The 22,200-nt window shown below is 64.0% G+C and overlaps 2 protein-coding genes across 2 annotated transcripts; one reads left to right on the forward strand and one right to left on the reverse strand.

Moving 5' to 3' along the window:
* Window positions 1-7,846, reverse strand: CHLRE_02g141050v5 (uncharacterized protein). Its single transcript, XM_043060061.1, has 19 exons — window positions 7,456-7,846; window positions 6,792-7,253; window positions 6,328-6,642; window positions 6,012-6,125; window positions 5,754-5,852; window positions 5,484-5,588; window positions 4,981-5,078; window positions 4,547-4,745; window positions 3,962-4,121; window positions 3,539-3,775; window positions 3,330-3,412; window positions 3,000-3,110; window positions 2,517-2,651; window positions 2,336-2,382; window positions 2,173-2,209; window positions 1,754-1,963; window positions 1,387-1,610; window positions 1,047-1,139; window positions 1-710 (listed from the first exon to the last, which is right to left on the reverse strand). Exons 1-19 carry the CDS (start codon window positions 7,723-7,725, stop codon window positions 551-553), a joined length of 3,159 nt encoding a protein of 1,052 aa, XP_042927822.1. The 5' UTR covers window positions 7,726-7,846; the 3' UTR covers window positions 1-550.
* Window positions 7,847-7,946: 100 nt separating this feature from the next.
* Window positions 7,947-22,098, forward strand: CHLRE_02g141000v5 (uncharacterized protein). The gene is made up of 26 exons (XM_043060054.1): window positions 7,947-8,119; window positions 8,310-8,422; window positions 8,657-8,824; window positions 9,029-9,095; window positions 9,480-9,615; window positions 9,789-10,029; window positions 10,122-10,236; window positions 10,421-10,626; window positions 10,842-11,149; window positions 12,130-12,434; window positions 12,678-12,832; window positions 12,948-13,163; window positions 13,291-13,422; window positions 13,710-13,945; window positions 14,229-14,395; window positions 14,686-14,758; window positions 14,982-15,135; window positions 15,357-15,471; window positions 15,662-16,051; window positions 16,236-17,121; window positions 17,370-17,687; window positions 17,888-18,142; window positions 18,385-18,571; window positions 18,733-19,412; window positions 19,668-20,259; window positions 20,768-22,098. The coding sequence occupies exons 1-26, from the start codon at window positions 8,026-8,028 to the stop codon at window positions 21,167-21,169; spliced, it is 6,711 nt and encodes a 2,236-aa protein (XP_042927823.1). The 5' UTR covers window positions 7,947-8,025; the 3' UTR covers window positions 21,170-22,098.
* The last annotated feature ends 102 nt before the right edge of the window (window positions 22,099-22,200 follow it).

Below are 22,200 nucleotides of genomic sequence, written 5' to 3' on the forward strand. Positions count from 1 at the left end.
CATGTTATCTTTTGGTAAGATCGAGATAAGCCCTGCATCGCCCCACTCTAGGAAGCCGGCACCCCGTTGACTTCCCCGACAGTTCTCCTCGGCTGGCATCCACACCGAAGTAACATCCGGCATTATCATATGCACAGCATACATCCCACCCTTGCCCGACGGGGGGCAGCCGAGGCAGGCCGAGGCTCCCTGGCACTCGCCACACAAAGCAACAATGCGTTTGGTCTTCGCCTAATCAAGGCGAAATGGTGTAAGAGGGCTAGCCTTAATTTAATGGACTGCCACAGCACACCACTGGACCGGTCACAAAGTCCAACTTAATGCGTCAGGATTGTGCGCACTCAGCATGGCCAGCAGGGCGCAGCACGTCAATGCGTGCTTCGGCTGTGTTGGTGAACCAGAACACACGCCCCGCTTCGGTCAAGAGCACCCACACACACAATCCACTTACACACGCACACCAGCAACGAGACAGGCCATCCCTCTGTGCTCCGTGCGTGTAGTACGTGCGCGCCCCTCGGCCTAGCAAAACGGCATGCCTTCTCTCAGCCTACACCACGTGCCCTGCGTGCGGCAGCGTCGGCAGCATCTGGTACCAGTCCACGCCGCGGCCCTGCTTGCCAGACGGCCGCGGCACCATGTACCGCAGTGTGCGTGCGCGGTCCGCCGCCCGGTCGGCGTAGCGCACAGGCGGCGGCAGCGAGAGCGCCCTGAGGTGCGTACAACAGCCAGACAGGTGGGCAGGCAGGCGTGAAGAGCACCAAAGCCAATAAAGGTAAGGCGGAGTGCCCCGTGTAGTTCCAGCACCGGTCCACCGGAAGGTCCCTCCCACCCAGGTACCCTCCCATCCACGGCTGACACTAGCCAGTTTGCTGGGCTGGGGCATGTAACCCACCCTTCAATCATGGTTTGTCATGGACTGCGTCTTAGCGTCTTATGTGTTCCGGAACAACCCGCCGCCGGGCGTCGTGCCCACCGTCCCACTCACCCACCCACCCGTGCGGCTGCTGGCCCACCCAGGCTCCCGTGCCCCCGCGCGGCCCCACCTGGTGCAGGCCGGGTATGTGTGGCACAGCGTGTGGGTCAGCAGCTGCAGCGCCTCCGCCGTGAAGCCCACCTCGTCCACAAGCACAGTGTACCTGATTGACAGCGGTAGACACAGGCACAGGCACCGCCGGGGTGCGCGCAGTGTGCATGTAGTATAATGACATGCAATGCTGCGGCGCCAGTGGTACTAAAGCCTTCATTCGTTGCTGCTCCCCCGTATGTCGGCGCTGCACGTAAAGCCGACATGGCCGTCAAAGCGCCATTGCCATGTGATGCGGATTCAGCCCCAATCGGAGCCGCATCAGCCACACCCGCCCGCACCCTCCTGGCACGGCCCACCTGGGCGCCCGGTTGGTGCCCTGTATGCCGGCGTGCGAGTTGAGGAAGAAGTCGAAGGCGTGGGGGTCCGTCACGCCTCGGTCCACAGCGGTGCCCGGCAGCACGTTGCCGCTCTTGTGCGTGGACTCGGCCGAGGTGGGGAAGAAGCGGGTGTTGTGGGACTTCTGGACCACCACGAAGCAGATGCGCGGCCGGTAGGACGGACCGCCCACGTCGGCGCAGGCCTGACAGTCAAGGGGATAGAGTGCCTAAGCGGTTGAGCAACGGACTGGAACCGAGGCGACGCATGTCATCCGGCTGCTCTACATCCTGTGAGGGGTTGCTATCTTCGCCGTCAATGTATGCCCGTCCCCAGCCCCGCCCCCACCTGCACAATGGCGGTAAACTCCTCCGCCAGGGCCCGGTCGAACTGGCTCTCACTCAGCCCGTCCCGGTACATGAGCACCACCTCTGGCAGCTCGGAGGAGGGCCGGGGGCCGCCGGCCGCGACCGCCCCGCCCTGAGGCAAGCCGTACTGCAGCAGCAGCCGCCGCACACTCTCGCGCATGCTGACAACTATGTCGCGGTTGCCCGCCACCTGAGAATGGGGGGAGAGGGGGGTAGGCGCCCATGAAAGCCGGAATGGTACATCGCGTTGCGTGCTGGTTGCAAGTGCGCCTCATGGCTCCCCTAGCACCACCTGCCAGCCCTAATGGGTCCTGACTCCGAAGGCAGGTTCCTCCCATGCCCCCAATGTCATCGGGCGGCCAATGCACGCGGTAGCACCGCGCCGCCTGCCGCACCCACCTGCGCACTCAGCTGCACTCGGTAGTCGACCGCGTGGCTGCGCTTGTCAAGGTCAGGTTGGGTGGGGACAAGGAATTCACTTCCAAATTACCTGGACCCAGAGCCCAGGGGGACGGATGCCAAGTCCCACTGCAACACGGGATCAAGCCCTGCTGCGACCCACCTGTCTGCCGACCCCACAACAGCAGCGTATTCGACTCCAGCCGACACCTGCACTCGTGTGCGCCGGGTGCGGGGGAGGGCGAGAGCGAGCTCACCTGGGCGGCACCTCTATAGCCACGACTTAACAGTGCGCCACTCAGCCCCAGCCGCGCCTCCAGCCGTCCAGGCCCCCGCCCGCCCACCTGCGCCTCCGACTCCGCCTCGGCCGCTGCGAGCTGCTGGTCGCCGCCGCGCCCCGACAGCGCCGCCGCCGCCCCCCGCGAGATGTCGGCCCCCAGCACCATCAGCCGCCGGCCGCCCAGCAGCGGCAGCCAGTCCTGAGGTGAGACAACAGCAAGGGCGTGCGGGATATGGGGAGTGAGAGGAGGTCACAGGGGAGGAAACCTAATGAAGCAGGCACAATGGGTAACAGGACAAGCGGAGGTGAGGGGGCCGGGGGCCGCGGGGTCGTCAGCAGAGGTTGCAAGATGTAAAACGCCCGGGACCAGCTGCGGGGGACGGGTGTGGTCCATGAGACCATCACAAGTGCCCATACGCCTCTGTGCGGCCCACGCACGTAACATAGCCAACCCTGCCGCCTCTCCTTGTTCTGCCTCCCGCACGAGGACGTACCGCCTCTGCCTCCATCCCGCGCTCCCGCGCCCCACACAGCCCAACTGACTCACATTGGGCCTGCCTGCCGGCCTCGTGGTGGCGCCGCCCAGTTTGGCGTTGACCGACAGCGCCAACTGGGCCGCGTAGGAGAAGGAGGGGCCGGAGGAGGCCTTGGGGCCCACCTGCAGCGAGGGAGGGGAGGAGAGAGGGCGAGCAGGTGGGTTGAGGGGGGAGAGCGCAGTCCGCACAGCCCCCTGTGAGGCGGACCCGGGCGCACCAGACCCGGCATACGTGCGGCCGTGTAGTACATGCACGGATGTGCACACTACGTTTGCGCCACGCGTGCGGACGATGCGCAGTTCAACACATCCTTGCTGGCAGGTGTGCGCCCCATCTCTCACCAATCCCGCCTTGGCCGGGTTGACGCACTGGGTGGCCACTCCCAACTTGCCGTCGCCTGCCGCCTTGATGGCGTCATACAGGCCTGCGGCGTTTCCGGTAGAGTGGAGCTATGTGCCAACCAGGGCCGAGGTTAGGCAGACAGCACACGTGCACCCACCCCAAGCCACGCCCTGTAGCCCCCTATCTACCCCTGCCCCCGAGCACCCACCTACGCCGCCCCTGTCCGGCAGCACCACCATCACCATCTGCGCCTGCCGCTTGTACTGCTCTTGAGCCTTGGCCGCCGCGCGGTTGAGCCAGAACTCCGCGTCCGCAGCGGCCTTGTCGGGCGACATGCCGGGCTTGGGCAGCGAGGCCCATATGACGGGGATGTTGGGCGGCAGGGCGCTGGCGGACGAGGCGGACAGTGCCTTGGACAGAGCGGCCAGCAGGCCCGACAGCGGGGCTGTGGGAACAGGGGACACCGCAACCGGGACTCATCAGCGCTCACACTGGCCGCGCGGCACCACTCCTACCCCTCCAACCCCTCCTTTTGCCTGTGCCTCTTCCCGCCCTGCCCCGCAAGGCCCCATCCATACTCCGCTCCTTGCTTGAAAGGTTGCACTCAAACCCCCTGTCCCGCGGCGCTCACCCTGCCCCTCCGACTGGCTCAGGTAGCACAGCACGGCGCCGCTGCGCCACTCCGGCGCCACCGCCACGCCGCCGCCGGCCCATTCGCCCTTGTTGCCGGGCTCCACCGCCTGCTGCTTGGCCACCTGCAGCAGCGGGCCAGGCAGCAGCTGCGCCGGCACCTGCAGGCCGGGAGGAGAGGGGCCGTGTGTGTGTGTGTGTGTGTGTGTGTGTGTGTGTGTGTGTGTGTGTGTGTGTGTGTGTGTGTGTGTGTGTTCGTGCATGCGTGTGTGCGTGCGTGCGTGCGTGTTACACATATGACTAACTAAGAAGAAGCGGACTTGTAGTAGTTACATTTGTTTTGGGGGGGGGGGGGTTGTTCATTCCAATCCAACAGGATAAACGAGGACTATGGACCGGGGTTGTCGACCCAACGAAACCTGCCGTGGGGAGGCGGAAAGCACACGCAACCCCCAGCGCGATTGTCTCTGTGAATCGGGAGTTGAAGAGCTAAGCCTGTAAAGCCATATGGCGAGTGCTGCACATGGTTTGGCCTGCTTTGTCTCCGCACAGGGGATGCATGCGTCCATGCATCACGCGCTCACACCTTGAGGAAGTCGGGCATGTCGTTGAACGGCGCCAGGCCAAACGCGCGCGCCACCTGACCCCGCACCGAGCCCAGCTGCCGCGTCAGTGCCTCCCGCATGGCCCTCATGCGGTCTGCCGGCTTGAGGGCGGCTGTACGGATGTAGTCGGCCTTCTGGCGGGCGTCAAGCCGCGACATGCGCTTCTGGTACTTGACCACACTGTGGGCGGAGGGCATACGGCAGATAGGCGAGGGCAGGCAGGCAGGCGTGAGCGTGAGCGGTGCACGAGCCGCCCGCGCGTGGTGTCGCAAGTGTCCCTGGGCGACGACGCCCCCTCCCCCCCCCCGCGACGTCCTACGGCGCGCCTGGCACATCGCCCAAGTGCTTGCCTCCGCCCAACCCCTACCCCAAAGTGACCCCCCTCCCCAGCCCGGAAATACAGCACGCCTCTCACGTGAGCAGCTCAATGGGCAGTGCGCCGCCCTTCTTGTCCAGCACACAGGGCAGGTCGGGGTGCTGCAGCGACACGCCGTACCGCTCCTTGAAGTAAGTCTGTGTGTGTGTGTGTGTGTGTGTGTGTGTGTGTGTGTGTGTGTGTGTGTGTGTGTGTGTGTGTGTGTGTGTGTGTGTGTGTGTGACGGGGGGGGGCGGGGCACGCGGGGCAACAGTAGACGCGGCACACAGCGGGGTTGGCGCCGGCCCTCCGGAAGGTAACCCACCCGCGCGGCCCTTCACCAAACCTTACGCCGCCCATGCCGCCACACAAACGGTCATGCCAAAGGCCGAGCCATGAAAGCCTGCGAGCCCCTACCTGACATGCGCATCTGGGCGCGAAGTGTGTGTGCGCCGGGCTATGCTAAGCCTCCGAGCAACGTGCCCCAACATACAGCAGCAACTGGCAATGGCAAAGCGCGGGTGGCCGGCCTTCCGAGAGCCTCCAGCACCGGGCGCCCCTACCTGGACGCTGATCTTGCGGCCCTCGAACTCAAATGCGAGGCTGCGGGCGGACTTGCCCAACTTGCCGGACAGTTTGTAGCGGTTGGCGGTGTAGCTGGGCTGGACCTGGGTGTGGGGTGGGGTGGAGGATACATACATGCGCGCGGGGAGGTGGGGGAGGGCGTTGCCAGGTGTTTGCATGTGTGCTGAACGGGCAGTGCGCGTGGCCAGCGCACATGTTTTAGATTCATGCCCCACCCCGCCCCGTACCCGTACCCGTGCACCACCCACCTCCAGCCCCACCAGCGCCTCCTCCAGGCGCCGGGCGTTCTTGCTGTTGCCCAGCTCCGTCGCCAGCGCCGACACGTCCCGTCCCGCCGCTAGCGCAGCCTGTGTGTGAGTTCGCGTGGGTTCATGGGCAAGACACGAAAGCCCACCGATGTCTTCTCTGCCTCAGCGCCTGCCTGGGTGGTGGCGCACCGCATTGAACGTGTTCCAGACACTCCCGTGCATATGACGTACGAAAAGGAAACGCAGCCACACGCACACCTGCAGTTGGCCGAGCAGGGGGCCGTCGCCCGCCACCACCGCACTCGCGGCATCAATGGTGAGGGTGGTGCCGGCCGCCACCTGAGCCACAGCGGAGCGGAAGCCGCGCAGCAGCTGCGAGCCAGGGGTGGGAGTAGGCCGGCGGCCATCAGGCGGCAGCCCAAAGGACATTCGAGCCGGTGTGCAGTAGCTGGCTGACACACTCCAACGGGGGCGAGCCGCGCGGCGGACGCGGTTGACGCAGCCAAAGCTGCTCAAGACGCGCAGTGTCAGGGTCTGCTGCGTGGCGACTCTCAACTCCCATGTTCATGCTCACCTTCATTGGCAGCAGGCCCTTCACCGGCCCGCTGGCGTCCTCCTGCTTGTAGGACACGTAGGAGCCCCCGCCCGTGCGCACCGAGGCCACGTCCCACGCAACCCCCGCCCGAGTCACAAGGTCCAACACCGCCAGTGCGGCGGCGCCGGACGTGGCTGGGGGGGCGGGCGGCGGCGGCAGCACACCCGCTGGCGCGGGCGAGCCCTCGGGCTGTTCCTCGTCGGGCGGCGGCCGGCGTGTTGTCGGCCCCGGCATCTGCGCCGCCTCCCTCAGGCACTCTGCCACGTCCAGCGCCCCCACCAGCTTCAGGTCCACCTGTGTAGGGAGGGAGCAGGGGCGGGGTGCTAAGACCAGGCTCGTTTCCTGGCATGGGTGCGTGTCGGTGGATTGCACACATCTCTCCCCACACGCAGAGCCAGGTTATATCGCGCAGGTGTGGCCGGCACGACAGCACCTCCGCCCACCTTGTATGTGCCGCCGACAACACCAGTCGTGGGCGCCGCTGCCAGCTGAACCTGCAGCTCCCCATCGCCCCCGGCCCCGCCGGCGCCCGCCGCAGCTGCGGCCGCCCTGCGCCTGAGGTCGCCCTCCACGCCGTACAGCGCCTGGCTGCCGTCGAACACCCAGACGCCCCCGGCCGCTCCAGAGCCCCCTGCGCCTGTGTCGCCCAGCAGCGCCACCAGGACCGCCTGCGCCTCCTGCCCCGACACCTTGGCCTCCTTGCGGCCGCGGCCGGGCTTGCCGCCCCCCTGCCCCGAAGGTGCTGCTGCTGAGGAGGTCGGGGCACTGTTGGCGACGCGGCTGATGCGCACGTCGTACTGATGCACGGTGCGGACGCCCACATTGAGCGGCACGTGATTGGTGAGCACCTGGATGGTCTTGCCCGCGGCGCTGTAACCCGGCCGCGCCGCATGTCCATTAGCCAACTGCGGGCCGTGGGGCATGTTTTGTTGTGTGTGGGTAGTACTGGTTGCTGCAGCCTACTGCGCGTCTGCCAGCCGTGGTCGCAGGTGTCCGCACACCGGCGGCACGCGGCCAAAGCCCCCACGCAAACCCTACTGCCCCAGCTCTGGCCACTGACTATGGCGAAGCCGACGTTGCAGCTAAGGTTACGCCCCTGCACCGCACCTGGCGCGGCTCCACTGGCCCCAGCGGAAGACCGGTGAACAGCCGGGTCCAAAACGACGGCCAGTACTGGGCCGGGGTGAGGAGCTCCTTCGGCGCGGTCGACGACGATGAGCCCCTGCCTGAGCCACCTCCCCTGCCTCCACCTCCCCGGCCCGGTTGGCCGCCTCCGCGACCTCCTGGCCGGTTGGCCGAGTCCGAGTACCGAGCTGACACAGGCGTTGCGCTGTTCGCGCGGCCAGCCCGTCGAGGCAACTGGACCTTGCTCAGCATTTTTACTGACTACCAAGCATTCAGATGTAGACCTAGGCGACCAGAGTCTCAGCGCTTACGTGCAGGTGGGGTGCAGTGCCCGCACAAGCCGCTTGGTACAGAACATTAATATGTAATTAAGTGGACCACCTTCTATAACACTAGTGGTGCCTGGCAAGTCAATTAGCCGCGACTGTCGAATGATGTTGCGGTGAATTTCACGGTTGGTTAGGGTTGCCAAACGCATTCAAGCAGCTTTCGAGCGTCTGGCCTTTGCAGTACATTCCACCACTCACGATGGATTGAAAGCACTCAGCAAACATGGGCACCGCACTGCCACCGCTGCGCGAGTACCAAGCTGAGCTTCTGCGCATGGCGCGGCGTCACGCCTCGACGGTGATCTACGCGGAAACTGGTACGTGTGGACGTGCATTCACTCAAATAATACCAACTCAAAACTTAGGAGCGCAAAAAGGTCAAGGTGAAGTCCGGCGTGTCCTCTGCCGCCCGCCGTGGCAGGGAGGGCTGCACTGCTGCCCCTGTCAGCAAATCGATCCCCCTTAACCTACAATAACACTTCACTCGCACTGTAACTTGTACTTCAGGCACGGGCAAGACGCGCATTGCCGTTGAGCGCATACTTGAGGCTCATGGGGAACTGGTGGCGGCAGGCCGCCTAGCAGCCTTCCTGGCCCCAACCGTACCACTCGTGCGACAGGTGTGGCGGTGCTGGCGGACTGGTGGCAAAGGCCGAGTCGAGATTGCATGACCGAGGCTAGTGGGGTCATGAAAGGCTGCTGTCAGTTGTCCAGCACATAAGTCCATTGCTTATTTCAGCGTGTTGATGCTCGTTTGCTCCCAAGGCCGGTGTGCGAACGCCGCTGCTTTCTTTTTGCCACTGACCCTCACTGACCAGCACCTGCGTGCGTCGTGCAACCATTGCCACATGCAGCAAGCCGAGGTGTTGGTCGCCGCGGGACTGCGGGTGGTGGTGTACACGGGGGAAGACAACCGCGACGCCCGCAACCGGGCGGGCTGGCAGCGCCTGCACCAGGAGGCGGATGTGCTGTGCGCCACGCCGGACGCCCTGAACCGCCTCATCGCACATGCCTTCATCACGGTGCGATGAATCACGGCTATGAGCGCGTCCTCACAGTTGCCGGTGCTAAAACTCGGCTATCGGGGAAAAGCGCCCAACCCGAATTGCCGGGACTGCATTGCAGGCATGTGTGTGTCATTGATTGGGTTCTGGACTTGATTGCGTACGTGCAGCCCCCGCCGTGTTCCCAGCTCATGCGCCCTGCTGCCCCCCTGCTGCATGCAGATCCCGCAGCTGGGAATGATCGTGTTTGATGAATGCCACCACACGAATGCAAACCATCCCTACGCAGGTAACAGGGCAGGGAGTGTGGGCATGCATGTGATTGATAACCCGACGCAGACCTTCGTTTTGCATGTGCTCGTACACGTTGCGCTGTCGCGTACCGTGTACATGACAAATTCTGGAGCCATCTAGCTGTAGAAATAGAAATAGAAATAGAGACACCCTGCCGTAGGCAAGTGGTGTGAATTAAGGGAGTGGGGGGAGATGAGGAGGTGGGCCAGGCCCGCCTCCTGTACGCCCCCACTACCGAGCATGTGAATCTAGCTGTACGATGGTCAGCTGGCAGATGCCCTAGGGCACCCAGAGTTACCGGGGTGTCATACTGTCACCCCTCCACCCCCGCTGCCCCTAACCCCCACGGCCACCGCTGCACTTTGCGTACCTCCCACAGTGTTGCTGCGGGTGTTTGTGCGCCACCTCACGCCTCCCGACCAGCGGCCTGTGCTGCTGGGTCTCACCGCCTCGCCGCACAAGGCGGACGAGCTGATGCGGCTGCTGGGCGCCCAGATGGTGGCGGCGAGCAACACGTGCGTGCGTGCCGGAAAGATGGTCGGGAGGGCAGTTGTAGCGAGCAACCAGGATAGGGCTAGAGGTGTCATGCTCAGCAGGCACGTGTGCCTTGCCGCATTGCAGCAAGCCCATTGCCGACGCCTCGTGACCTCGCTGCCGCTTCTTGAGTTTCAACGCTGTCTGTGTGCAGCGCACAGCTGCAAACCTTCATGGCTAAGCCTCGAGTCGAGGTACACCGGCAGGAGGTGGAGCAGCCTGCGACCGTGGCGCCGCCGCAACGGCGACTAGCAAGCGGGACGTTCTCAGCTGCCGCAAGTATCCTGCCGCCGGAGTGCGCGGCCGCAGTCGCGTCTGGCGACGCCGCTGACATGCGCAAGGCGGGCGAGGCCTTGCATGCAGGCGGCGGTTCGTGCATCGCCGCGCAGCCCATGGTGGGTGCACGTGCGCCTCCACATAATTGATTGCAACATGCACGCTCGCCAGGCCCTCGCTAACCACCTGAACCATCTGAACCACCCTGCAGGCTGCGCTGGATGGCGCCATCGAGCTGGTGAGTGCGGCTGTGGAGTACTCGCGCTGCCGGGACCAGACCTTCCGCCGCTGCTGCGCCCTCGGCGAGCCGCTCCCGGAGATGCGAGGTGAGCTGTCAGGCATTATAGTCTCCTGGCACAGCTCCAGTGAGCATTGCTCGCCGACAGGACATTGTAGCCATCAGTAGCCATCAGTAGCCCAGCGTGGGTAGTAGTTGCAGGATAACTCGCTCGCCTCATTTGCGCCGCCGCCGCGCACCTGCCCTGCTGGGCTTTCGCCTGCCCGCTGCAGCGCCCCGGTACACCAGCCCGCTCCTTCGAGGCATGGAGACACCGCAGCGATGGTGGGAGCAGGACCCTCAGTGCGGCACCAAGCACCTGGAGCACCTGCGCTCACAGCTCGCAGGGGTCAAGGACGCACTGAGCTCGATGGGGCTGTGGCCGGCCGTGGCCGTTGCGGCGGCAGACCTGTTCGGCCCCACGGCTGCGCCACCGCAGGTCGGTTGTTTGAAAAGGCAGGGCACGAGGTAGACGCAGTGCAGGTCGGTGTGCTGTGCCTCCTCGTCAGTGGACTGGGCGGTGATGGCAATTGCATACTGTCCACACCTGTGTATGTAGACACGGATCCAGCAGACAAGGCTGTAGATAGGACCGCCATGTGTACATGGCTACTTTCATGCATGACTAGGTACACTCGCCTGGTTTGCCCACAGCCGGCCACACTGCTGCGGCTGCTTGACTCCGAGGAGGGTAGCGCATGGCCGCATCTGCAGCAGCGCAAGCGCTTGCGGCGGGGCCGCGACAACGAGCAACGTCCGGTGCCACCTGCTGCTGAGGACGTGGACAGCAGTGACAGCGACTGCGAAGACGAGGGAGACAACTTGCCGGCGGAGCACAGCAGCAGTGCGGCCGGCGAGGGCGAGGACGAGGGGGACGAAGCGGACGAGGCCACCCTGTGGGGATACCAGATAGGCGAGCTGCTGGAGGAGGGCGGCCTGGGTGACGGAAGCGAGGCGTCCAGGTGGGAATGGCGTGCGGGGTGGGGGGCGCCGTGCTCAGTTGTGTGTGTGTGAGTGTGTGCGTGCGTGCGTGCGCGCGCGCGTGCGTGCGTGCGTGCGTGTGTGTGTGTGTGTGTGTGTGTGTGTGTGTGTGTGTGTGTGTGTGTGTCTGTGCGTGCGTGCGTGCGTGCCTGCGTGCATGTGTCGTGTGTGCGTGCGTGTGTGTGTGTCTGTGTGTTTAAATAACGAAACGAAAGCCCGCCCAGACGACGCCGAAGTTACTTACCGATACCCACCATTTTTACCGAGCGTCGCGTGACTGTCGTGACCCAGGTAGTCATACTTACCCGCGATGAGCCTGGAACCCCACGCACGGGCGACCATTCGGCCTGACCCCGATATGCACCTGTATGCGTGCGTCCATGCTCCGCACCCTGGGCGCGCTAAACAACGTTTACCCAGCACGCCTAATTCCCAGATTCCCGCCCGCTGGTCGTAGTCGAGCTCACCTGATGGTGAACGCTGTGTCTGTGTGTGTGTGTGTGTGTGTGTGTGTCTGTGTGTGTGTTCTTGCGTGCGTGTGTGCGATGCGATGCGTGCGTGCGTGTGCGTGTGCGTGTGCGTGTGTGCGTGTGCGTGTGCGTGCGTGTGCGTGCGTCTGTGTGCGTGCATGCGTGCGTCCGTGCGTGCATGCGTGTGTGTGCGTGTGTTAAAACACGAAACGAAAGCCCGCCCAGACGACGCTGGAGTTACTTACTTTGTGTGCGTGTGTGTGTGTGTGTGTGTGCGTGTGTGTGTGTGTGTGGGGGGGTTGCCAGGACAGTCTGCGTGATCCGTCCAGAACTGTGCCCCTCGTGGCGCCCCTATACATTGACCAGCCCCATTGCGTTTTAACTTGTTTTAGCGCTGTGCGCATTGTGCCACGCACACCCACTGGCTGTTGGGTCCCTCCCACACTCACAACACACGTCCACGTCCATGCGCACTTACCGCGCATCTGCAGCATCGCCGACCACCGCGACCGCGCCGCACTGCTGGTGTCCGGACTGGCCGTCATGCTGCCGCCAGCGCTGAGGGAGGCAGTGCTGGCCACGGCGTCGCCGACAGAGCAGCAGCAGCAGCAGCAGCAGCAAGCGGAGGCTGGGGTGGGTGGCGGCGGCTGGACCATTGAGGCGCGGGCGGTGCAGTTGGCAATGCTGGCCGCGGCCGTAGTGCTGACGGAGCTGGTTTGGAGGGAGCGGGAGCCGGGGTCGGCAGCAGGGTCCGGCAGCGGACAAGGAGACCTGGCGGGGGCGGCGTTGCTTCAAGGTGCGCGGGCCGCTCATCGTCCCGACCAGTGCATGGACAGAACTGCTGGCACTACTCTGGGCTCTGGAGTACTGTATTGCAGACGACACCTGCACCTGGCACCCAATAGTGCTGTGGCCTCGTATTGTGTAGCTAGCGGGTTTCTAAGGGAGCCGCAATACGTCCACAACTAACTCTTTCTTGAGATCTGACAACTATCTGATTAGTATACGGTATGTTCGGCGGCGATACAACACCTCGCAGGGTTTGCGGCCGTGTTTTGCCCGGGCCAAAGCACCGCGACGCCAGGGCCACTGCACCCGCAGCTGCACCCGCTCGCGGCTCGCGACCGTGGCGATGCCCAGCCGTGGGCGGAGCTACTGCTGCGTGCGGTGCCGCTCAACAAGCTACAGCAGCAGGTTCGAATTGTGCGCGGCTGGGGGTAATCGTTTGCATTGTCGCCGGGTGCGTGCCCTTCCCTGTCGACAATCTATCGCTTCGATCCGCTGTCTCCCTGCTGCACCACCATTGCAGGTGTTGGGCCAGGACCTGCCTTCAAGGCCTGCGGCAGCCGCTACGGCTGCGGTTCCGCTGGCTGCTGTCGTCGGCGTGCCGCTGGTGACTCCGGCGGTGCAGTGGGTGGTGCGCTCGCTCCTGGCTCTGAGCACCCAGCGGCACCCAGCAGACAGCGGCGGTGATGGTGTCAGTGTGTCTTCCGGCTGGTCGGCCATGGTCTTCTGCCAGCGCAAAGTGAGATGCGCGCACATTCCAGCTATTCCAGCAAGATACTCGACGCAACGTTTATGCTCCATTCGTTCGCTCGCCCACTTGACGCTGCTGCTGCTGCTGCCCCCGCACCCACCTACGCCTGCTGCAGGTGGCCTGTGTGGCGCTGCACCGGCTGCTGACGGAGCTGCCGGCCGCACGTGGCGGCGCCATCCGCCCCGCCGTGTTCATGGGCAACACGGGCGCAGGACACAGCGCCAGCAGCCTGGCCATGGACGGCAGGGTGCGTGTCTTGTGTGTGTTTGTGTGTGTATGCGTGTGTGTGTGTGTGTGTGTGTGTGTGTAGTATGTGTAGTTTATGTGTGTGCGTGATGACGTAAACTATGCATACATGTACGTGGCTGGATGGAGAGATCATGAATATCAAGCAAGCAAGCGGGTGCACAAAGCGTGTACAGCATAATATTGCACGCTAATGGCATTTTGGGCGCAAGAAGGGCTGGCAAATTTCTTATCAAACACCTACGTGCCCCCGCGCACCACACCGCGCACCGCCTGGCCTCCCTACAGAAGCAGGAGCGTGTGCGGCGCGCCTTCAGCTCGGGCGCGCTTAACGTGCTCATTTCCACCAGTGTGGGCGCTGAGGGACTGGACTTCCGCACCTGCAACGCCGTCATCATGGTCGACCCACCCGACCACGTCACGCCCTTCGTGCAGTGCGCAGGCCGCGCACGCGCCCCTGGCTCGTGCTACCTGCTGTTTGCGCGCGACGACCGGCAGCAGCAGGCCATAGCTAAGCGCTCTAGGTAATGTATGGTTGCGGTGCGTGGTGGTAGTGGGGGGGGGGCGAGATTATTGTAGATACCAGCTCAAATCTAACCGAACCCAATGTTTAATGGACTAGCGGCTCATATAAATTTGGGCTAGGCCGGCTCCAGTTTGCGGTATGCTACCTCGCAGGGGCTGCTGTGACATGGCTGGCTCACACGACAATACTTATAGTGTGCTCTCACATGCCCAGTGATTTACCTAGATTTATCCAAGCGACAGGCTGCACTCACGTGCACTTGCACATGCACATGCGTGTAGGGAAGAGGCCGACATGGTTGCTAAGGCGCTGAAGCTGAGCACTGCGGCCGCGCGTGAGGCGCAGCAGCGGCAGCAGACGGATCCGCCCGTCAACCCGTTCTTCAGCCAGGACGTGGACGTGGTCACGGAGGAGCTGCAGCAGAACCTGTTTAGAGTGCCGCACACGGGTGCGTGTGTGTGTGTGTGTGTGTGTGTGTGTGTGTGTGTGTGTGTGTGTGTGTGTGTGTGTGTGTGTGTGTGTGTATGAGGGCGTGCAGGGGGCGTGGTGTGTGGGGACGGCATGAGCGCGTGCAGCATTGGGTTTTTGGAAGACGAGGAGAGCAGAGGGGTGTAGGGTTCTTGGCAAAGACAGCAGTTTCAGCATCACTGCCTGGCGCCAGCTGGGTTTCGGGACAGGTTACCTGCAGTTCCATGTATGCATACCTACATACGTACGCAATGCCGGGTGTGTGTGCAGGTGCGGTCATGTGCGGCCCCCTTGCGCAGAACCTGCTCGAGTCCTACTGCCGCACACTGCCGGGCAATTCGGGGTGAGTTCGCACGTGTGCGGCAGTGGTGCCACTGCTGCGCTGCAGGTAGCTAGGCATGCCCCAGCACTACTGCCACCCCATGAAGCAATCGCGGATTAACAACTTGTGAACGCTACCCATACAAGCGGCTGGTCCCATGTGGCCGAATAAATAAAGTTCACCATGATATACCGTATGCCCCCCTCGCGCGTTTCGGCGCCTATCTACCCTGCTGTGCGTGCAGTGATGTGCTGCTGCAGCCGTACTACTCGTACCAGGAGTACGAGAGCCCTCTGACCCGCCGAAAGGCGTTTGTGGCGACTGTGCACATGCCGGCCAACAGCCCATTGGGCGTCGTGGAGGGGCCGATGCAGAGCAACAAGGGCGACGCGCGGCAGGTGGGCAAGCTGGTGGTGTTGGTGTTGGTGTTGGTGTTGGTGTTGGTGTTGGTGGTGCTGCTGCTGGTGGCACATGGCGTATGGATGCAGCTTATGCGTCGTCATCCGCCCTGCAAACGGTGTTGTGCTGAACATGAGCATGTCTTTTGCCATTTTGCATATCGCAACGCCGAAGTAGCTCACAAACCATACACCATCACCGCTGTCGTGCCACCCCCCAGCACGCCTGCATGGCCACTGTACGGCGGCTGTACGAGCTGGGTGCGCTGGACGAGCACCTGCTGCCCAGGTTCACTCGGCGGGGCCGCATGCGCGAGGCGCAGCAGCAAGACCTGCGTGAGTGGTTGCTCTAGGGGGAGGCCTTCATTGGTTGTGATGCCAGTGCTGCTGTGGCCGGAGAGATTGTGGACGCGGCAGATAGACCAACGCCTTATCTGCCGCTCTGTTCATTTGTCCTCTAGGGATCACGTATGCGCAACCGACCATGTACTGGCGTGACGCGTAGTAATGCACATTCTTGCTGCAGTGGAGCACAAGGCCCTGCCGCGTGTGGCGCTGTCACACCGGCTGCCCGCCGCGCTGCAGCCCGCCGCGCTGCTGCCCGCCGCGCTGCTGCCCGCCGCGCTGCTGCCCGCTGCACCTCATGCTGCACCGGCGGCAGACGCGGCTGGGCCGGCAGGTGGACCGCCGGCCAGCAGCCATGTGCGCGGGGAGCTGGTGGGCCTCCTGCACCTGTACGCCTTTAGCTGCACAACGCCATTCGCCAGCACAGGTGGTGGAGGCGCCGCCACTGCTGCTGCAGCTACGGGCCGCACCCGCCATCGCTTCGGGGTAGTGTTGCACCGGCGTCTGCCTTGCGACCTGCCGCCCTTCACTGCCTACCTGCCGCCCGAGGACGACAGCGAGGCGGCTGACGGTGGGCACCACAGTGGGCTAGATAGTGTGCATACATTGGAGTGGTCCAGCCAGCAAGAGTATGCTGATAGATGTTGACCGGGATCCCGGGTGCATAGATATCGGACCGTTGCGTGCGCGATCCTTTGTTGCAGCAACGAACCTGGTCAAGCCCTTTCCCTACCTGGTACCGGGGTGATCTGCAGGCCCTCAAGGGCAGCAGCCGGCCCCGGTGGCTGTGCGCCTGGAGTACCTGGGCCCGCTGCGGCTCAGTGCGGCTCAGCTGGCGGCGCTGGAGACGGCGGGCGGCGTCATGGAGTCGCTGCTAATCACACGGGGGGCACAGCCGGTGGCGACCAGCAGTAGCGCAACCGCGGACAAGCCGGTTGCGGCACCTGGGCCCGCCTCAGCAGGGCCGGTTCCGGGCAGCCCCGCGCTGGCGGCCTGGTCGGAGCGACTGGGTCCGGGCCTGGCAGCGCTGCGGAGGGCCCTGGCGGCTGCGGGCATCAAGACGAGTGCAGCCTATGTGCACGAAGCCGTCAATAATGTGCCGGACCGCATGAACAGCACCGCAGGTGAGCCTGCCACCGCCGCTCAGCTACCGGCATCTGGCCACTGGTGGTGGCTAGTCGCTCCATTGTCAGAGCAGACTCAGGCTGCGTCCTCGCAGACTGCCGGTACCGAAGCTGCGGCGGCCGGTGCAGTAGACTGGGGCTTCCTTGCGCGTCTGGCGGCGGGCCCGGTGCCGCTGCAGGCTCTGTGCCCCCAGCTGCCGGCCCTGCGCCCTCTGGCCCAGCAGCCTGCACAAGGCCACCAGCAGCAGCGGCAGCAGCTCCTTCCCGCCGCAGCCACCGGAGCGGACGTCGGCAGTGTCGGGCTGCACGGCCATCGGCAGGCAGCGGCACCTGGAGGTCAGCACGTGGAGCTGCTGACGGCGGCTGTGCGGGAGGCTCTGCGGGGCAGTGGCGGGCTGCTCATCACACAGACGGGTGCCACATTGCACGCACTGCGGGGGCTGACAGCCGTGGCCGAGCATGATGAGGCCGGGACCGGCAGCCGGAAGGCTGCGCAAGATGCGGCGCGGCTTGTTGAGTAAGTGCTGCATCCGCGTATGTTCTGGAATGGTGCTGGGCGATAGATAGCCTAGGTACACCAAAGGTACCTGTGTGAATGAGCAACATGGCCTATCGGATGCCTACCGGCATCTATCAGCTGCTGACCGCCAACACGCCAATGCTACTTTCCACGATTGTGTTGCCATAATGCCAATGACTGCTGCTGTGTGCCACATCGCTCCCCGGCCTTGTACCCAATGCTTGGTCTCATGCCTTGCCCTTCAGGCGCTGGGGTGTCGACCCTTCCTGCCTCCTGCCGGATCAGCCGCAGGTGCTGGTGGATGCAGGCACAGCCACCCGCACCGCCTCCAATGTGCTGCTTGCACCGCCGCAGCCCGAACACCATCCACACTCGCACCACGGCGCTGAGGATGGCAGCCGTGAAGCGGCAGCAGTGATATCGATGCTGCCTCAGGCGCTGGCGGTGGCGCCGCTGTCTGTGCGCTGCTGGCGGGCGCTGCACCGCACGGTCAGCCTGGTGCACCGGCTGGAGGGGCTGCTGGTGGCGGCGGAGGCGGAGGAGGAGCTCCTGAGGCCGGCCGGGTACGTGGCGTGCGCATTAATCAACTGAGAGCTGCGCAAGAAGTAGCAGTATGGATGGTTATAGGGGAACGTAAGGAGCGGCCAAGAGAGCGAGCTTAGATGGGAGCTACCCAGGGCCCTTAGCCTGCCGATGCTGCCTGACGCATACATGGGCCTGTACGCCTCCCTTACCGCAATGCCACCCACATGCGTGATTACAGGTTTCTCCGTCCCGCAGCTACAGCTGCAGCATCCGGTAACCCTGTGCTCGCAATTCCCGTGCCCACGACCGCTCCTTCCACGTCAACCGCCACAACTGCCGCAGCCACGCCGCAGCAGGCGGCGGTTCTGCTTGCGCTGACTGCGCTCACCGCTCGCGCCGCCGCCGACCCCGCATTCGACTGCGAGCGGCTGGAGACCCTGGGTGACGCCGTGCTCAAGTACCTGGCCACGCTGTACGTCTACGGCACAGAGAGGTGAGAGGGCCGGGCTTGGATTTTACGTGTGCCTGCTGCATCTGTCCTGTCTTACATTTGAAGTCGTTTGTACGGCCCTCGGTGATGGGCGTTGTGCGAGCGTGCCTTGCCCAAGCTATGCCGTGGATGCAACCCACGGCCAGGCACCACGGAAGCTGGACTGATGCGTGCCGTGGCTGGACGTCTTGTTTTCAATTTACCACGAACACGGTGCCGCATCCGGCACCACCTTGCCACCGCAGGGATGTGCCTGTGAGCCACGAGGGCGTCATGTCGTACAAGCGGGACCAGCTGGTGGCCAATGAGGCGCTGTACGGCAGGGCGCTGGAGGCGGGGCTGCAGCACCACATGCGCGCCCTGCCCTACGACATGGAGCGCGTGCTGCGAGGCCGCCACTGGAACACAGGCGAGGAGGCGGCGCGAGCACAGGTGAGTCATTGCCGGTGCGCTCCCGGTCTCGCGTTGGGCTACGCTTTGCCGGGTCCGCATCCACTCCTTCCAGGTCCAACACGGTATGGGCTCCAGATCAAGCCGATGTGTTTCTATACTTCATGCGAACCTGATTGTTAGTGGTACCCCCGCCCATGCAGGAGGTGCGCGGCAAGCGCCTGGCCGACTGCGTGGAAGCGCTGGTGGGCTGCCACCTGGCGCCCGGCGTGCCGACTGCTGGCAGCAGCAGCAACAGCAATGACGCGCAGGCCACCTCACCGGGCTCGGCCTCAGCCCCAGTGCTTGTCCCTGTCTCTGCCACCAATCCAGTGCCAGGGGCTCCATGTCAGGACGGCAGTGCTCTGGCCGCCCTCGTGGCGGCACTGCGCCAGACCTGCGCGCCTGCCAGCGGTCACACGGGCGTCACCGACCCCAGCAGCAATAGCGGTGACGTGCACGCCCGCCTGGACGCCGCGTTGCGCTTCTGCTGCGGTCTGGGGGTGCTGCCTGGGGCCGCGCCGGCGGTGCTGCAGCGCCTGCACGCCGAGGGGCAGGGCGGCGCCGGCGAAGGCGCTGTGCAGGGGGTACCCGATGTTGGCGGCGAAGCGGGCCGGGCTGCAGTGGGGGCATTGGCGGCGGCGACGGGATACCAATTTCATGACCCTGCGCTAGCGTTGTGCGCTCTCACGCACGTGAGCTGGCCCGTGCCTCCTGTGTCAAGTTCAGGGAAAGGGTTGGATGCAGGCGCAGGAAGCGGTGGCGGCAGTGGTGGGCACTACCAGCTGCTCGAATTCCTGGGTGACGCAGTGGTGGGGCTGCTGGCGTCGCTGTGGGCTTACAGGTCAGGACGGGCCGCAGGGGCTCAGTAGAGCAACTAGGATCTACAAACTCCGGGGCCGTCAGGCGAGCAGCATCTGAAAGCGTGCGGGGTTTGCCTATCGATTGCCCGTCGGCGCATGCCCATGCCTTTCCCGGATCCTTGCCTTTCCAACAGTCCTGGCCTATCTGCCGCACGAACACCCTGTGCATTGCGGTATGGAGCTCCCCTCATCCACTCACACTCAATTGCCACTGCCACCTTCCTTTCTCCTCATAGCCTGGGCGGCAGTCCCCGCGACATGAGCATGACCCGCGAGATGCTGGTGCGCAATGACACACTGGCCGCCTGTTGCCTGGGCAGCCGCCTCAGCACAGCGCTGCGGGTGCGACACCGGCAGCTGCAGCTCGCCATCGAGGAGTACGGCGTTGCACTGCTAATGTCGTACGACACCACCAGTGGCCGTGCAGATGCGGCGGCAACAGGCGGCGGTGGCCCTCTGATTAGGGCTGAAATGTGGAAGGAGGCGATGGCGGCGAGAGACCTGCGGGTCGCGACGCTGCTGCAAAGCGCGTGGCTGGAGGTCGAGGGCGGCGGTACTGGGGAGGGTGAGTGGCAGTACACGCCCTGGAGTCGGACCGGACGTGGCAGCAGCAGCGGTGGGGGCGACGGCAGCCACAAGGGCATGGCCAGCAGCGGCAGCAGCAGTAGCAGCATCGATGGTACTGATAGCGGCAGCAGCAGCAGTAGCAGCAGCAGCAGTAGCGCCGTCGCTGCCCCTCGCGCGCCCAAGGTGCTGGCTGATGTGGTGGAGGCGGCACTGGGCGCGATCTGGCTGGACAGCGGCGGCGACCTGGCGGTGTGCGAGCAGGTGGGCGGGCGGGCATGTGTGTGTGTGTATGTGTGTGTGTGTGTGTGTGTGTGTGTGTGTGTGTGTGTGTGTGTGTGTGTGTGTGTGTGTGTGTGTGTGTGTGTGTGTGTGTGTGTGTGTGTGTGTGTGTGTGTGTGTGTGTGTGTGTGTGTGTGTGTGTGGCAAGTGAGCAGGTGTGTAGCCGTAGTACAGATGGATAGGGCATGGCCAGCTAGCGCTTGCACCAATGGAGCGGCAGCGGGCTCCGGCGTATTTGTGGTTGTGGATAATTCAACTGCAGGCCTCTCATCTTGAAACCACTTTAACAGCCATTCTTCGCGGGGTCGAGTGTCTGGGGCTAGTCAGGCTTGGCCTGGGTTTGAGGTGCATTTTACCCGGATTCCCACGGGGAAGCCACGCCCTGTAGGGGGCTCGCAGGACACACTGGTATCATCCACCATCATCAGCCTAGAGCTTCTTGGTAGGGGTGCGGAGGGGCACACAAACCGCCCCTGTTGCTGGCATGCAGGCGTTCAGGCGGCTACTGATGCAGCACCCGGGGGCGGCCTCCACAGAGGCAGGCGTGCATATGGACTCAGCGGTGGCGACTGTGACTACCGCTGCACGCCGATGGCAGGTGATGGCCAGGGCTGTGCCATCCAAGCAAGCACGTGCAGCCTTGCCTCTCGTTGGCCCGGCCTCTGTATGGGGCGGGCCCGCTGCAGCGCCACCGCAGCTCTGGCGGCACGGCAGCATCCCTCATCACACCGCTCAGCTGTCGCACGTGGCCAGGCACGTGCGCCCTGGCTCCTGCATGCTGGCTGCTGGTGGCAGTGGCCATGGGGGCAACGGTGCAGCAGTGCGAGGCAGCTGGCTGCGCGTCCGCAGCGCAAATGTGCCCGTTGCTCGGGTGGCGCGCGTTCTGGCGTAGGCGCTTGTCCTATGCTGGATAAGTACGGGCGCGGATTAGGGGAGCTGACGGGGTGAGGGGGCTTTATTCCCCATTACCCGCCTGCTACCAAGAGCATGTATGGTGAGCACTAGGCTCTAGGTGGGCGCCGGTTTACCCGGCTTTCGATGTGTTGAGGGGCTGCCCTCGTTTGGTCGGACGGCGTTGTACGGACAATGTCGTTGAGGGCGGAAACGGCAAGGTCGTGGAGTGTAATGCAGCAGGCAGAGGCAGCCGCAGAGCGGACGCCTAGTTTGTGTAGCAGCGTGGGGAGGTCGGCTCGTATAGAGCCAGCAAAACCCAGGCTAATGGCCTCTTGCTTGGTGTATTTGACGTCCCATCCTGCCCTGCATAGGAGGCGGGCGAGCTTATTATGTTGCTTGGCCTTGGCGCAGGCTGTGGCTGTGCGGGCACAGTAGCCAATTTCAAGGATGTGGACTTTGTTGGGGCGGGGTTGTTGTTGCACAGTGTAACAAGAGGATTGTCACCTAGGTTGACAAGGGAGCGAATCTCCCGTGACACGCAGCAGCCATTTTCGAGGATGGGGAGTTTGTGTTGTGTCCTCTGCTGGGTGCAGGCGGGGTATCGGGGTCCAAAAGAATGGTGGGGATTAGGTGAGGATCCGGCCGTAGCTTTTTGCGAAGGCTGTCCGGGCAGTCCTTTGCTGACGCTAGCCATCATGAGCCGCCTTGGCAGCCTGTTGTAGGTTCAGTCCCAGTGTCTAGCTGTAGTCTGTAGAGAACAAGAAGGAGCTTGTCCTGGTCAAGTAGGTGGCAGGGAGGTGAGTGTTAACCTACAGGAGGGTGGAAATCAGTGCCGGTATCTTGTAGATGCCCTCAGGCCTGCGGCGTCTACAGAGCGTAGATGACCTCCCGCGGCATCTACGCCCTGGAAATTTCCCTATGGGTCTAGCCCGCAAACCCCCAAAACGTCGTAAGATACCGCCAAACTGCGCCAAAATGCCTACACTCCGTAGAAGCGCGCCCCCCAGGGGGGTCGAATCTTCCAAAACA

Source organism: Chlamydomonas reinhardtii, chromosome 2 (assembly GCF_000002595.2).
Source record: "Chlamydomonas reinhardtii strain CC-503 cw92 mt+ chromosome 2, whole genome shotgun sequence".
NCBI lineage: Eukaryota > Viridiplantae > Chlorophyta > Chlorophyceae > Chlamydomonadales > Chlamydomonadaceae > Chlamydomonas > Chlamydomonas reinhardtii.